At 34.8% G+C, this 16,055-nt stretch overlaps 1 protein-coding gene across 1 annotated transcript in view; it reads right to left on the bottom strand.

The window, feature by feature from the left end:
• ARFGEF1 (ADP ribosylation factor guanine nucleotide exchange factor 1) overlaps positions 1 to 16,055 on the bottom strand; it is a 151,714-nt gene that overhangs the window by 7,114 nt on the left and 128,545 nt on the right. Inside the window, exons 35-36 of the mRNA XM_051970076.1 lie at positions 14,058 to 14,197; positions 12,100 to 12,268 (exon numbers count right to left, since the gene is read on the bottom strand). Coding sequence (XP_051826036.1) covers positions 12,100 to 12,268; positions 14,058 to 14,197 — 309 coding nt within the window. The remainder of the gene's footprint in view (positions 1 to 12,099; positions 12,269 to 14,057; positions 14,198 to 16,055) is intronic.

The raw sequence follows: 16,055 nt of genomic DNA, 5'->3' as shown, positions 1-16,055 counted from the left end.
TGAAAAATGCAACCTGGGATTAGCTTCTCTAAATTTAGTTCACCTGGTCCTTTGGAAAAAGACACAATCTGTTTATCACCAGGACCTATTCCATTGCCTTTTGCAAAAAGAAGTACGTCCCAGAACTTAGGTTCTTAGGTCATCTTTGTGCCACCAAACTACATCCAAGAACTTTAATGGACACTAGAGAAAACCAGTTGGGTGGCACAGTGGACAGAGTGCTGGGCCTGGAGTCAGAAAGACTCATTTTCCTGGGTTCACATCCAGCCCCAGATACTAAAGGTATATATGTGTGATCCTGGACAAGTCTCTTAATCCTATTTGTTTCAGGATCCTTGTCTATAAAATTAGCTGCAGAAAGAAATGGCAGACCATGTCCAAGTGGAGACACAAGGACACAACTGAACACATATGGAAGAGAAGAAAAGAGACTCTGTTAAGTGCCAACTTGGCTCCAATGGGCAAATATTCAAGAGATCATCTTTTTAAAAAAAAAGAAAAGAGCCTGCCTCTTGGCTTGGTTTATTTATAGGTCTTAAGTTAGTAAAGAATTTTTGTAAGACAGGAAGAATAATTTGTTTTTAGATTCATAGAAACAGAGGATATTCCTTTTATTGACTCAAGCTGATGATAAGCATTATTCAATACAGGCTTTGTGTTAGGCACTATCCTTATGGTTAGAATCTGCTTTCTAATCTATTTTAATATTCTTTTCCATTTTGTGGGTAAGTTTACCTCATTCACAATTATGATCATTATATGTATTTCCCTCCTTACTGGTTCTCTGATATCTACCTTTTTCTTTTCAAAGAAGGTGATTACTGAAGTAGACACACAAACCCATACTCCATTCCCTTGGCCAACCAGCATTACATGATTTTACTCTCTTCTTCAGGATCCATCATCTAATCCTTGGGAGTTTTAACTTTTTAATGACTCAGAGATCCTACCCCTCTCTCACTTCTCCCAATCCCCAACAAATCTTTATCATATTTCACTGTTGAACTAAAGGTATTTCTATAACAAATGCTTGTGGATATGTGTATGTGTATATACACAAGTGTATAATTGTGTTTAACCTTCAGATTGTTAAAATGAACAATCCTATATCCCTGGCCCTTTCCTCTATCTTTACATACTCACTTCCTATATCTTAACTATATTAGATAGTAAATTCTTTCCCATCCTATTCCTTATTCCCTTCTTTTTTCCTCTTAAGACAATCAAAACAGAACAAAAATCATCCTCTGTTTGTCTTAATTGTATTCAAGACCTTATGAGGACAACAGGATTTTTGAAGGAATGTTTATTTCTAATCAAATTGTAAGTACTTTGTCAAGACATATCCCTCTACAAATGTTCAAATTTATTTCCCATTCCAGTTTTTCTCTTGATTCTTGTGTTTCCATTTCAAAGCTCCACAGATCTGATTCTTTTTTCAGAAATGCTTGAAGGTACACTATTTCATTAAGGGTTTTGCAGAGTAAATTATTTTTGGTTGTAAGCTTTTACTTTTGTCTGAACAGTATAATGCAAGATCTCTTCTACTTTACAATTGTAGCTGCTAAATTTTGTGTGATCCTTGATAGAGAACTCTTTTGTTTTTGGTTACTTGATATAAGATATCCAGTAAGATATCATTCAAGTTTATGTTCAAATTAGCAGGAACCAATACCTCCTAAGTTAAGCCATTCCATTCTGGATAGCTTTTGTTAAAATAAAGATTGAGAAGTTTGTCCTCACATAAGTTGTTGTTGTTTGTTTGGCGTTTTCCCCCAATTACATTAATTTTTTTTTACATTTGTTTTTAAAATTTTTGAGTTTTAGATTTTCTCCCTTATCCCCACCCACAATCAAGAAGCCACATGTGAAGTTATGCAAAATATTTCCATAAAAGTCAAGTTCTCACATTAGTTTCTGTATCTACCTTTCTGAAACATCAAAAACTTAGCAGCTTCTGGTTCTGTTCTTTGTGACCAATGGGAACAAGTCTAATTCCTCTTCCATATGCTAGCCCTTAAATAACTGAAGAAAGATGGCTATTACAGATGACCTGAACATTTTCATTTTCTGCATGGGGAATGAACTGGAGGAGGCCTTCCATAATTCTGGCTGCTCTCTTAATTAGGCATATTTCAAGCTACAATACCTCCCAAACTGAATACAATACTTTAATACAAAACACAGCAAAATACAGTGCTATTACCTCCATATTCATGGAGCTATGTCCCTTATTGTAGACCAAGATTCAGTTGATTTTTCTGGTTGTCACCCTGTTGACACAGAGTTTAAAAGTCCACTAAAATCCATATATCTTTTTCAAAATAATTGTTTTCTAGCCATGTCACTCCAATCTTGTGCTTGTGAAATCCATTTTTAACTCAAGTTTAATTACCCATATTTCATTTCATCTAATTACATTTAACCTAATGTTTTAGCTTATGAAAATATTTTTGGATTGTGATTTTCTTCTTCTTTTTTTAATATATATTTTTTATTTTATTTTATTTTATAATAACTTTATATTGACAGAATCCATTCCAGGGTAATTTTTTTTACAACATTATCCCTTGCACTCACTTCTGTTCCAATTTTTCCCCACCCTCTCTCCCTCCACCCCCTCCCCTAGATGGCAAGCAGTCCTATATATGTTAGATATGTTGCAGTATATCCTAGATACAATATATGTGTGCAGAACCGAACAGTTCTCTTGTTGCACAGGGAGAATTGGACTTAGAAGGTAAAAATAACCTGGGAAGAAAGACAAAAATGCAAATAGTTCACATTCATTTCCCAGTGTTCTTTCTTTGGATGTAGCTGCTTCTGTCCATCATTTATCAATTGAAATGGAGTTAGGTCTTTGTCAAAGAAATCCACTTCCATCAGAATACATCCTTATACAATATCTTTGTTGAAGTATATAATGATCTCCTGGTTCTGCTCATTTCACTTAGCATCAGTTCATGTAAGTCTCTCTAAGCCTCTCTGTATTCATCCTGCTGGTCATTTCTTACAGAACAATAATATTCCATAACATTCATATACCACAATTTACCCAGCCATTCTCCAATTGATGGGCATCCATTCATTTTCCAGTTTCTAGCCACTACAAACAGGGCTGCCACAAACATTTTGGCACATACAGGTCCCTTTCCCTTCTTTAGTATCTCTTTAGGGTATAAGCCAATAGTAACACTGCTGGATCAAAGGGTATGCACAGTTTGATAACTTTTGGGGCATAATTCCAGATTGCTCTCCAGAATGGTTGGATTCATTCACAACTCCACCAACAATGCATCAGTGTCCCAGTTTTCCCGCATTGATTTTCTTCTTTGAAAATAATATAATGGTTCTTTCTGGGAGAAGGTTTCTCAGGGAGGTTTTCTGGAGGCAGCCTTAGTTTTGGTTAAGAGTAATAATCACCCAAAATACAGCCAGCTGGTAAAAATGCAAACGTTTATTTTCTCTTTGCAAAATAGCCCGGTTAGTTGAGGTCTATCTCTCTGCTTGGTTCTAAGAGCTCTTGCAGCTTTGTCCTTTGCTTCTGCCTCTGCTTTCTCCAGCCTCCAACAAGCCAAGTGGAAAATGGAATGAATCTCTCTTGCGTCAGAGAGAGGGCTTCTGGCTCTCAATCTCCCAGAGTGCTCTGTGTCTGCAGTGCTCCTCTCCAATCTAATTCCACTGAACTTTCTTGACTGGGCTTATCTATGACTCTTCTGAGAGAATGGGATTATGGGTTTTCTCCCAGAGTGCTCTCTGGCCCTAAGAGCTTCAAGGGAGGTGTGAATTCGGATATCTCATACTAAACCCTGAAATCTCCAAAACATGTGAACTCCAATGAGTAAAAGGTGTGAACACAACCATTGTATCAATTAGTCCTACTTAGTACCTTGTTTCAGGTTCTGGCCCAAAACATCTCCTTGTAAGATCAGATCAAGGATACTGAACCATGCTAAATTAGATAATTATTGTCTCTATCAACTCTAATGACTTAACAATTTGTAAAGATTCCAACATTGGTTTATTTTATTTAGTGCAAAAATTAATATCTTGTATTCTAGCTATGTTTATTCTACCAGATGCTTCTCGGGTTGGGATTAGAAGATAATAAAAATAGATATCCTGAAAAGACATAATTCATTACATTAAAATAATATGCTACTTTTCTTTCTCCTTTACTTTTGCATTCATCATGACAATCAGCAACTGTATATAACAATTCTACTACAAACTCCAAAGCCCTGACTCCATAGCAAGGCTTTTATATAGCACAAGGGTTCTTAATTTGGCATCCACAGATCTCCATGAGAAAGAAATCAATTATATTCAATAACATTGTATATTCAAGGGTCCTCAAACTTTTAAATCAGGGGCCAGTTCACTGTCCCTCAGACTGTTGGAGGGCCGGACTATAGTAAAAACAAAAACTTTGTTTTGTGGGCCTTTAAATAAAAAAACTTCATATCCCTGGGTGAGGGGGATAAACATCCTCAGCTGCTGCATCTGGCCTGAGGGCCGTAGTTTGAGGACCCCTATTCTAGACTGTCAAAAGAGATCCATGTCACAAAAAAGTTTAGAACTCCTGTCAGAACCCTAAGCCTTAAGGGTAGAATCCTTGCTTCCTTAAAAGTAAAACCATGCCTATATAGAATAATATTGTTCCTATACCTTTGGTGGCAAGGTCCCAATAATCTCCCAGAGCATGTTCCACCAATAAAATGAACTTAACATAACTGACTTCAGGCAAGTTAGCACAGGTAAACACCAGAGAACCATAATATAACTATGCCTGCTCCACAGGCAGAGAAAACCTGATTTCACCTTAACTCTTCCTTTCTCTCTTCTTTCATCTTTAAGCACCTTGACTTCCTCCAGATGACACAGATTCCTTGCTTATTCTTTCCAGTGCTGGCTGCAATTTCACTCATTCTTCCCAATTCATGAATGGTGATGGCAGGAGTTAGAACACTCTTTGTCCCACACTTTCAGGTTCTTGCCCTGGCACCATCTTCTTTGAGGTTCACATAATTTGTATCTACAATATAATCAAAATCCTGGTAGCTACAGCCTGTACACATCTAGGACACTCTTCTTTCTTTCTTAATGAATTCAGCTGCTCACAATTATTGTTTCTCAACTCTTTCCCTCATCACATTAAAGGACTGCAACACTGATATTTCTGTAAACACTTTTAAATCACTTTACCATTTTCCATGACTCACCTCAGGCACGCTCAAGATGCTCTGGATTTTGTCATCACTTCTAACTTGCACCAAAGCTTCTTAAACTGTGGGTTGTGACCCAAAATGGGGTTGCATAACTTAATGTGAGGGTCATGAAATTATGACTTATCAGTAAATATTTGATTTGTCTACCTATTTTATAGGTATATAAAATTTTATATACCTATTATATATACCTATAAACCTGAGGTCATGCAGAAATTTCTTGGGCAGAAAAGTGTCACAAATGGAAAATAATTTAAGAATCTTGAATTACCCCACCACCTTTATGAACTCTGAAATTTCCTTACTTGATCACAATTATTGGCTTTCTACCCCCTCCTTTGCCTTCTATTCACCAAACCTTATTATCTGTGCTCACAGTGAACTTCAGTCCCTCAGTACTTCCCAGCCCAACTCCACACCCCCCTCTCGCATCCCTTGCCCCTTTGTCTTACTGCTAGCTGAGCTGAGTTTTCCAAGTCTCAGCTGGGGTTGCTCTCACTATTTTCTGCCTTGAGTTATTATATATTTGTTGTTGAACAGAAGTGGAGACACACATCCTGACTGGGTAAACTATATATTTATATTAAACAAACCTAACTGGACACTCCTTGTTGCTGAGTAAGCCTTTTACACTTCTATAATTAACTTATCTCCCATTCACCACAGAAGCTCTTTCAAACCTTTTCATCATGAATGAGAGTAGAAACAAGCAGAGGATATAAGTATGGTATCTCTTAAGGGCAAGGCATGCTCTACAAAAAATTATATGGGCCAGGAGGCATGAATTAATTCTTTGATCAGTCTTAACCTCAAAGGAAGAAGGATTAACTTCAGTTCTGTTACTTCCAGAACCTATGTCATTCAGCTAATACGAAAACAAACTTGTACTCCCTGGGGTATCCTCTTTATTAATAACTACCAAAGTATCAATCTATGTGACTTTAGTTTTTCCCATTGAATTCTTATGCTATTATGTTTTGGGGTCTTATATTTTTGAATGTCTTATGTCCAAAAGGACAAGGTTGAATGGAGTCTTTAGTGGATTCCAGAGTATGACAAGATTAAAAGACCATTAAATTTCTAAAGCAGTAAACAAACAAGCTACTCTGTAAACCACTTGTCATACTCTGGAATGAAATGAGCTATTTTAGATATTACAGAGCCTAAAGTCTGTTTTAGTCCTCACTCTAAAGAGATTAATGAGTAACTCAGTAAATGTGGATTCTCTCTTAGTTTCCTTTGTACACCATGGGGAAAACAAATGCCACTACCTTATTATTTGAACTTCATCTAGAACCATCAATCTTTCTCCATTCTGTATACTTCCCCAAATTTAAATAGGACTGGACTCTTGACTTTTTTTAGGGTTGTTCTCCCACTGTTGGTCACTCATATAAACAATAATCAGATGTAGATTCCAACACGGCTTCATCCAGTAGTCAACACTACATTACCAAAATAGAGATGGACATCAATACCATTAGGCAATGTGGCTTTTTTGAGGTTTTTGCCCACTATATCATGGCAACATGAAGGAGAATTCCCAGATAAAAGCAAATAGTTCCTAGTCTCAGCCACTGGAACAGAGAAAAAGGATACCAATGAGAACAGGTACTCTATAACACTAAAATTAAATGGTTCCTCATGAAAGTGAGATTTTAGCTGGAACTTCGAGGGAAACCATGAAGCAAAAGGTAAGAGATAGAGCATTTCAGCTCGCCTTTGGGAAATTGTACAATGCTGCTGATATGAATATTCATGCCTACAAAATTTGTCAAAGAATAAGCTCGAGTATGCATGTGTTTCAGTTACTCAGAACTGGCTTTGCAATCTTTTCATTTATACTATTGTAGGTTATTATGTATACTGTTCTTTTTGTTCTCCCCTGCATCAGTACATACTTTACCATATCTCTTAGAATTCTTCATATGCTACATTTCTTATTACACAGTAACATTCTATTATAGTCAAATTATATATATGTCTGAGGCTTTTCTTTGTTTTTGGTTCATTGCTACCATAAAGAGTGATTCTATTAATAATTTGTAAAAATCATTAATTTTCTTCTGAGGATGCTATCTGGAAAGCCCTTTATAACTTCTTCCCCAAATCCCCTTAGCTTCCCACTCTTCTTATATTTACAGTCATACCTCTCCCCAGACTCCCCCACCCCCATGGTGTTCTTAATCCAGTGACAATAGCAAGACACTTCATCTCAAGACATTCTCATTGGCTATTCCCCCAACTTGGAATGCTGTTCCTCCTCATCTCAATCTCCTGGCTTCTCTATCTTCCTTCAAGTTCTACTGAGTCAAAATTCTTCAACAGGCCTCTCCTAATCCCCTTTAATTTTTGAGTTTTCCTAATGCCGATTATTTCAAATGTTTTTCTCCATTAAGTTGTGAGCTCCTTGAGAACTGATACTGTCATTTATTTTTCTTTGCATTTCAGTTCTTAGCATGTGCCTGGGATACAGTAGGTACTTAATAAATATTTATTGACTCATTGACTAATTAGCTAGCACATAGTTAGTTTCTGAAAAACTAAAGGCAAAAAGAAAGAAAAGGCAAAGGGAAGAAGCACAGTAGGTACAAATTAGGCTGAAGCTTAATTATCATTAAAGAATTGTACACATGGAAAAGGAGATGAGTTGTTGAGATGATAAGAGATATTAACTGATAAAACAGTCCATATACTCTTCTGGTACCTTATAATATCAATATATCAACAGTAAGGACCCCAAAAACATTCAGTGGACCTCCAAAAAAAAAGTATAGGAGACCATGAACATGAGAACTTGTAATGCAGGAAACTTGTATTAAATAAAGTATTAAAAGAGAAATGTGGAATTCATATAAATTAAATTAAGGAAATTAAAGACTGCCATTATGATAGGAATTCAAACATTTCCAAGGCTCAAAAGCTGGTCAAGTTCTCTGTTACTTTATCTTTCCTTGAGCAAGTTCTGATATGTGCCTCCACGAAATCTCAGAAAATACAATCATCTCTTTATATTATATATTACATATATTAATAGGTTCTGCAGCATGTATCTAGGAGAAATTGTTATGGAGACAATTGGTCCACAGGGACACAGTTGAATAGAATAGCACAGACTATCAGAACCATGTACGTGTGAGTCTGTTTTTGAGTGTAATTATATTTTAAAGACATCATTAGGTGGGCAATGTTATGCATCATTGTATTTGCAGATGACTTCTATAGTCTGATTTTGTAAACAGGCTGTAGAACATGAAATAGTTTATTGTTCTCCTTTCTATGAAAATAGAAAAATTCTGCAAATATTTTTGAAATTGAGGCTAAGGGCATAGTGGCATGAGATAGGGGAAAATAAGTAATAAGTCTGAGAAATAATGGATGACTGAACTGCCATTGTCTTTGTAACTCTTGTAGAGAATATAAGGTAGGCACTTCACTAAAATTTTAAGACAGCCAAGATGCTCCCCCTATCTATATAACATGTGAATCAAAGAATCTTAGAATCAGAATATTAGAGATCCCAATTGATAAAAGGTCAAAGTATATGAACAGACAATTCTCAGACGAAGAAATTAAAACTATTTCTAGCCATATGAAAAAATGCTCCAAGTCATTACTAATCAGAGAAATGCAAATTAAGACAACTCTGAGATATCATTACACACCTGTCAGACTGGCTAGAATGACAGGGAAAGATAATATGGAATGTTGGAGGGGATGTAGGAAAACTGGGACACTGATACATTTGATACATTGTTGGTGGAATTGTGAATACATCCAGCCATTCTGGAGAGTGATTTGGAACTATGCTCAAAAAGTTATCAAACTGTGCATACCCTTTGATCCACCAATGTTACTATTGGGCTTATATCCCAAAGAGATTTTAAAGAAGGAAAGGGACCTATATGTGCAAGAATGTTTGTTGCAACCCTTTTTATAGTGGCCAGAAATTGGAAACTGAGTGGATGCCCATCAATTGGAGAATAGCTGAATAAATTGAGCTACATGAAAATTATGAATGATTATTATTGCTCAGTAAGAAATGACCAGCAGGATGATTTCAGAAAGGCCTGGAATGACTTACATGAACTGATGCTGAGTGAAATGAGCAGGACCAGGAGATCATTATATATTTCAAAAACAATACAATATGATGATCAATTCTGATGGACCCGGCCATCTTCAACAATGAGATGAACCAAATCAGTTCCGATAGAGCAGTAATGAACTGAACCAGCTACATCCAGGGAAAGAACTCTGGGAGATGACTATGAATCATTACATAGAATTCCCAATCCCTCTATTTTTGCCTGTCTGCATTTTTGATTTCCTTTACAGGCTAAATGTACACTATTTCAAAGTCTGATTCTTTTTGTATAGCAAATTAACTGTATGGACATGTATACATATATTGTATTTGACTTATACTTTTACATATTTAATGTGCATTGGTCAACCTGCCATCTTGGGGAAGAGGTGGGGGGAAGGAGGGGAAAAGTTGGAACAAAAGGTTTTGCAACTATCAATGCTGAAAAATTACCCATGCATATAGCTTGTAAATTAAAAGCTATATAATAATAAAAAAAAATGCCTCAAAAAAATATTAGCTATCAACCAAACCAAAACATCCCTGAATCAAAAAATCTACCTATACATATATGACAATTTATCTAACTTCATCTTGAACATGGTTAGGGAACAGGAAATCATTATTTGTAAAGTAGTCTATACTCTATTATAAATCTGCCTTAAGTTCTTCCTTCTTGGAGCTTCAGGTATTCAAATCCTATGCAGCCTACTACAGAGTAAATCTAATTCTCTTTCTAGATGATAATCTTTCAAATACATAAACACAGAAAAGACTAAAAAGATATTTAATGCTTCACAGATTAAATGGTCTATATTAATGCAGTCTAAGATCACATTAACATTAACAGAAAGACAAGCCTTTTTTTTCCATTTCAATTGCTATTCTCCATAGGAACTGCTACTATATTATATCCTCCTTCAACCTGTATTCATACATTTTTTTTGAATTTACTTGAATTTTACTTTTGTTTTTATTAAATTTAATCTTGTTAGGTCTAGCTCAATTTTAGCCTATCAAGATCCTTACCCAATCAAGCTTTCATCATCTCTCCCCTTTATTTCTCAGATTCTTAGGAAAATTAGACTATATGTACTGCTTTCACTGCTCTCTTTATTTACTTCTTAACCTTTTTTTTTTTTTTTTGATGAAAAGGAAACTTTTGTCTCCAATATTACCAAAGATCTTTTGATTTGCAAATCTGATAGAATTTCTCAGTTCTCATCCTCTTTGATCTGCCTCATTTAACATTACTCTCTCTTCTGGATATTTCTTTTCTCTCAAATTTTAGTGAACACTAATCTCTCCTGATTCTCCTCCAAACAGTCTAACTGCTTCTTTTTTAATTACCTTTGTTTGTTCATCATACATATATGTATGTTGATGTTCATGGCTTTTTGTCAAAATCTCTTTTCTTTCTCCCTTAGCCACTTTGTCACTGACTGTACTGTCAGCTTCTGTGGGCTTAAATGTCTATGCAAACGATTCAGTTCTATGTCAATCTCTCCCCATATTCTTGTCCTATATCACCACCAGTCTATGAGATATTTCAAAGTGCTCTCAAATTCAACATTTATGAAAAAGAACTCATTTTTGGCTCTTGGAAACCACTCTTTTCTATCTTCTGTATGAAGCCTTTCCTGATTCTCTCAACTATTCAATAGTAACCTGATTAATTTTATGGTTATTTTGTATTTATTCTGTATACACTTGCATGTGAATATGGCTATGGTACATATGTGTTTATATTGTCTTCTCCAAAAGAATACAAGCTTCTTTAGCCTAGATATCGCTTCATCCTCTTTGTATTAGTATCTTCAGTGCCAAATTCATGCCTTGCATATAGAAGACTTAGCCTCTTGTATAATACACACACACACACATATACACACATTCACGTGATGTGTATATTATATATAAAATTACTGTCTAACAGCAGATTCTCTTGTGATCCAATTGGGTTATCTGTGCATTTGATAAGCATCTGAGGGATGAATAGGAAGATAAAGCTGAGGGAAACCAAAATTTGGTATTTTTAAAGAAATCTAAAAAAGGAATTTCTTATCTCTCTCAAAAAAGATAAGCTTTCATAGAATGATATTAGTTTAAAAAAAGAGGTAAAATTTCTATTTGGAAAATAATTTTGGAAATAACTGTATCATCATAGAATGTGACAAGGCCATAGGACAAAATAACAATATAATCCTATCTTTAAGGAGCTGGAAGTAGATGTTTCCAAGTCTATCATATAGTTATCTTCCCATAACAGGATATTTAATGCATACAAGTCGATTGCAGGATAACTAGTTTAGAGTCCAAAGGCACTTCAAAGTCCAATTCCTTCATTTTACAGAAGGAGAATGTGAAACTCAGAAAGATTTAAGTGATTTGTCCAAAAGGGTCATATAGTAAATGGCAAAGAATCTAAACCCAGAGTCTCTGTCTCAAAACCTAGTACTCTAAGCATGAACAGGTAAGAAGAAAATGAAAAGTATACCTGTCAGTTGAATTCATTAATATAAAAGTTGCTTTTAAAAGGGATTTTTCATCAAATGAAAATGTAACAAAGCAGTGACAGCAATATAGCACATTAATATGTTTAATGTTTAAATATGCTGGCAAATATGTTTAAATACATGTATTAAGGGATCAAAAGAAAAAAAAGGCAATCATTCCTTTTTCTGGACCCCAACTAATACTAATATTAATATCAATATGGAAGCAAGTATAAGAAATAATGACATAGTCTTTCAAAATCATTGTGAGAAACTTTCAAGAACCTACCTGCTTTCCAAAGAGCAGTCCTCTGTTCATTGTTTGAATTAAATGCCTTGGCAAATCTATGGGATTCTAACAAACAGTCCAGTAACTTAAAAAGTTGTTGTGAAGTTAAAAAGCGGTACATTCCTTGGTCTTGAGTATCAACTCTAACATCAAAGTCCACTGCATCTCTCTTTCAAAGACCAAAACAATAACAAAACAAAAAAATTCATTAGTAAGATTTGAACTCATTCTTCATGTTTTTACTATTTTATACTGTTTTTAATATCTTCTTCCAATGTACAGAAAATTTTTACCAATGATTTTAGCAGTTAAAAATGCATGCCATTTTTATAGCTTTGTTTTATTACTTTCAAGAAACAAAATACACACATTATCCTGGAATCTGAATAAAAAAGATTTACACTGGTAAAGGAGAAGCAATTATTTTACACAATTACATCATATGTTTTAACCTATAAAATATATTTGGTAAGAATTTGAAATTAGTAGGTTCTTTGGTTACTACTAAGAAAAGGAGTAATCAACTTAAAAGAAATTAATCACAGCAGAGATTTTAGTTTCTTAAAAATCTAACTGAAGTCATAGATATATATACTTCTCAGTCAGTCAACAAGCATTTATTAATAAGCATTTCTTACATATTAGATAGCTATTAAGTACTACAGATACAAAGAAGAGCAAAAATACAAACGACACACACATATATATAAAGTACAAACAAGATATAACAGTGCAAGAGATAATCTCAGAGCAAATGCAGTAGCACATGGATGTACACGTGTGTGTGTGTGTGTGTGTGTGTGTGTGTGTGTGTGTGTATGTCTTTGTTTAAGTCTAGGTCTACCAGGAAGTCAGAGAAACAAAGAATCAGGGTAAAAAAGAATCCAGGCATTGAAGGATAATCAGTGAAAAGGCACCAAGTCTGAATATAGAATTTCCTGTGCAAAGAATACAGATAGGTCAGTCTAAGGTGCATCATAGACTACAGAAGGGAGTCATAAAGAAGACTGTAAAGGCAGGAAAATCCAAAGCTATGAAGGGTTTTAAATGCAAAATAGAACATTTTATATTTATTGTTGAGGTAAAATGGACTTTCATGCATCAAAGGCCATCCTCAGTCATCCAAATCTGTATTGTCACTGGATCTTGAGGTTTGGTGGAGAAAATGAGACTGGTCCTCTCTCACTTAAATCTAGTTTTGCTTGCTAGTAATGCTTATGGCATTACCTCTCTGATGTCCACAGGCTGAAAGATGATAAAGAACTGTATCAGGGTACTGGATGTGGGAGTAAAGAGAAAGGGACCTACAAGAGAGATGTGTGAAGGCAGAAATGACAACAGACTACATATATGAAGTAAGCACAAGTGAGGAGTTGAGAATGACACTGGATTGTAAGCCCAGGTAATTGGGATCATTCCAGTGGTACAAAATAAGGGAAGGAGGAGAGAAGGGGGAAGGAGGAACTAGGTAAAAGGTAATGAATTCAGTTTTGGAAGTTTTATAGTACACCCAATTTAAAACATCCAAAAGGTGGTTGGTGATGGGGAAGTTCCAATTTCAAAAGTGATATTGGTTTGTACAATTAATCATAATTTCTTAAAAACATAAATTATAAATTTCTTTTAAAAAATCATAATTTCCTAAAATACCTTCTAAACTTCAAATCCAAGTTTTCTGCAAGAGATCTTTCCCAGCTCCATTTCCTTCTTTCCGAGATTACCCCCCAATTTATTCTGTATATATTTTGTATTACAGTTATTTGCATGCTCTCTCCCCCATTAGAATGTGAGCTCCTTGATGACTGTGGCTTTTTTGGCTTTTCTTTGTATCTTCAGCACTTATTGTTAAGTGCTTAATAAAATGCTTGTTGATTAACAAAATGTACTTATAACAACATGTCTGTAGATAACTCTTCCAAATATTAGGTAAAGATGAAAGCTTTCATACTTCCAGTTACCTGTGCTGCTGCAAGATTTTCTGCATCTTCTTTTTTACTAGTTGCTGGGAAAAATACGATGTTGTCTATAGTTTGGATGAGTTCAAGCTGTACAACACATTTAATCAATAGGGCAGCAAACAATTTCTGTTCTGGAAATTCTATAAAGGAAAACCCATGACCCATGCAAAAACAATTACTTTCAGCTACTTTTCAAAGTCTTCCAGAGTGTAAAAACACAAGAAAAATTTTTTCTATGACATGAGAAAAATGTAGCCATGGAATAATGAAGAAACTATGGTGCTAACTAATACATAAAAAACTGCATGTTATTTGTTAAAGTGGGACTTAAAGAGATTGAATGATTAGTTAAGTAGACCAAGAACAAACATTGTCATTTTAAAAAGTTTGTAACAGGAGACAGTCCAACTGAAAACATGACTGATCAAGTCAATGATCAAATAACTAAAATCTTGAATAGAATATTATATGAATTCCCTTATTTGTATTTAAAAAAAAAAAAAAACTACTCTCCTCTAAAATCTTACATAGTTGTCTCATTATAGGTATGAGGTATTCTTGGGCTTTCAAAAGCTATGTTAATAGTGCAAAATCTTGCATGAGGACTAGCTTAGTTAAAACCAAGAGTATTCATCATAAAAAAGAGCTTCCAAGTAAGTGATGACTTTTTTTTGCACTAAACAACTTATACAATTATCTACTAAAATATGCACCACTTATGCTGGTGGAGGATTTACTTACATAATAAAATCACAGCTCTTTTAAAAAGCATTGTATTATAGAACATTATAAAATTCCAGTTCTTAGTAACAAAAAGTCATACTACCTCCTCCCAAAAAAGGGGCAATATTGATATGTTCCATATCAGAGATTTTTCAAACTTTATTTTCAATAAATATATGATAGGAATTACTCACAATTCTAATTATAAATTTTATGCCAGGAACAACACAAATCATTTAGGGAAAAGGGCACTAAGCATACCTTTAAATCAGCTTCTATGGGAGCTTCTGAGAAAGGGCCAAAAATGCTCTTGCTGTCTGCTATCTATCACTCATAAACAGAGCAGGACAAAAGCACCTAAGAGTAGATTTCTTATCCCTTTCATGGGGAATAGAGAAATATATGTTTGAACTATAAATGTCAATGGAGAAAGGTATCCATTCAGCTTGGATTATCATCTATGCTTGAAGCACCTAATTCTTTAAGTTTATCATAACTCCCTAGGCATTTGCCAACTTTTACTTGAGACTGATCTTTTCCCACCATCAAAGAAATATGAAGGGGAAAAAAAATTCCCAGATATTCACAAAACAGAAAAGTACAGGGCTTGGAAGGGAAAGAAAGGTGAACAGGGAAAGATCAGACTCTTTTTTCCTCAACAGCCAAGAACTTAAATGAACTGTCAATGATCACACAGGTATTAAGTGGAAAAGCTAAGGTTCAGGTTTTCGAATTTCAAATACTCTCCTCTGCCCAACTCAGTCATGTTGTCTTTCAAATACAGGTTTAAATACATTCATATTAGATCACACATATTGAACTATTCAATCCTTTTCTGTGTCAATAATTTCCTGAGTAATAATCCTGAATATATTAAGTTCTATTCATATGATATGTAGAAAATTGTGTTTAGTTCTGAGGGCCAAATTATAAATGAAACATTTTATGAAGTCCTTGCTTTACATGCTGCCATGCACAACACTGCATATTCTAGAAATTTACAAGATCGTAATCTTAGGGTTGGATGGAATTTTAGGGGTCACTTAGTCCAACTCCTTAATTTTACAGATGAGGGAACTGAGGCATCAAGTAGTTGACTGACTTTTTCAGGGTCACATAGTAAATGAGTATGGGATTTGACCTCAGGACTTCCTAAATCCAGATTCAGAGCGCCCTCTAGTCTGCTGTGTTACCTCTAATAATTCAATAGAAATTTGCTAATTTGAATGAACAGTAAAACAAATAATAAAATGTCATGTCATGCAGTGTATAGAT

The sequence above is a fragment of the Antechinus flavipes genome, chromosome 1 (assembly GCF_016432865.1).
Source record: "Antechinus flavipes isolate AdamAnt ecotype Samford, QLD, Australia chromosome 1, AdamAnt_v2, whole genome shotgun sequence".
Taxonomy (NCBI): domain Eukaryota; kingdom Metazoa; phylum Chordata; class Mammalia; order Dasyuromorphia; family Dasyuridae; genus Antechinus; species Antechinus flavipes.
The sequence above is the reverse complement of the archived record's forward strand: the minus strand, read 5'-3'. Positions and strand labels throughout refer to the sequence as shown.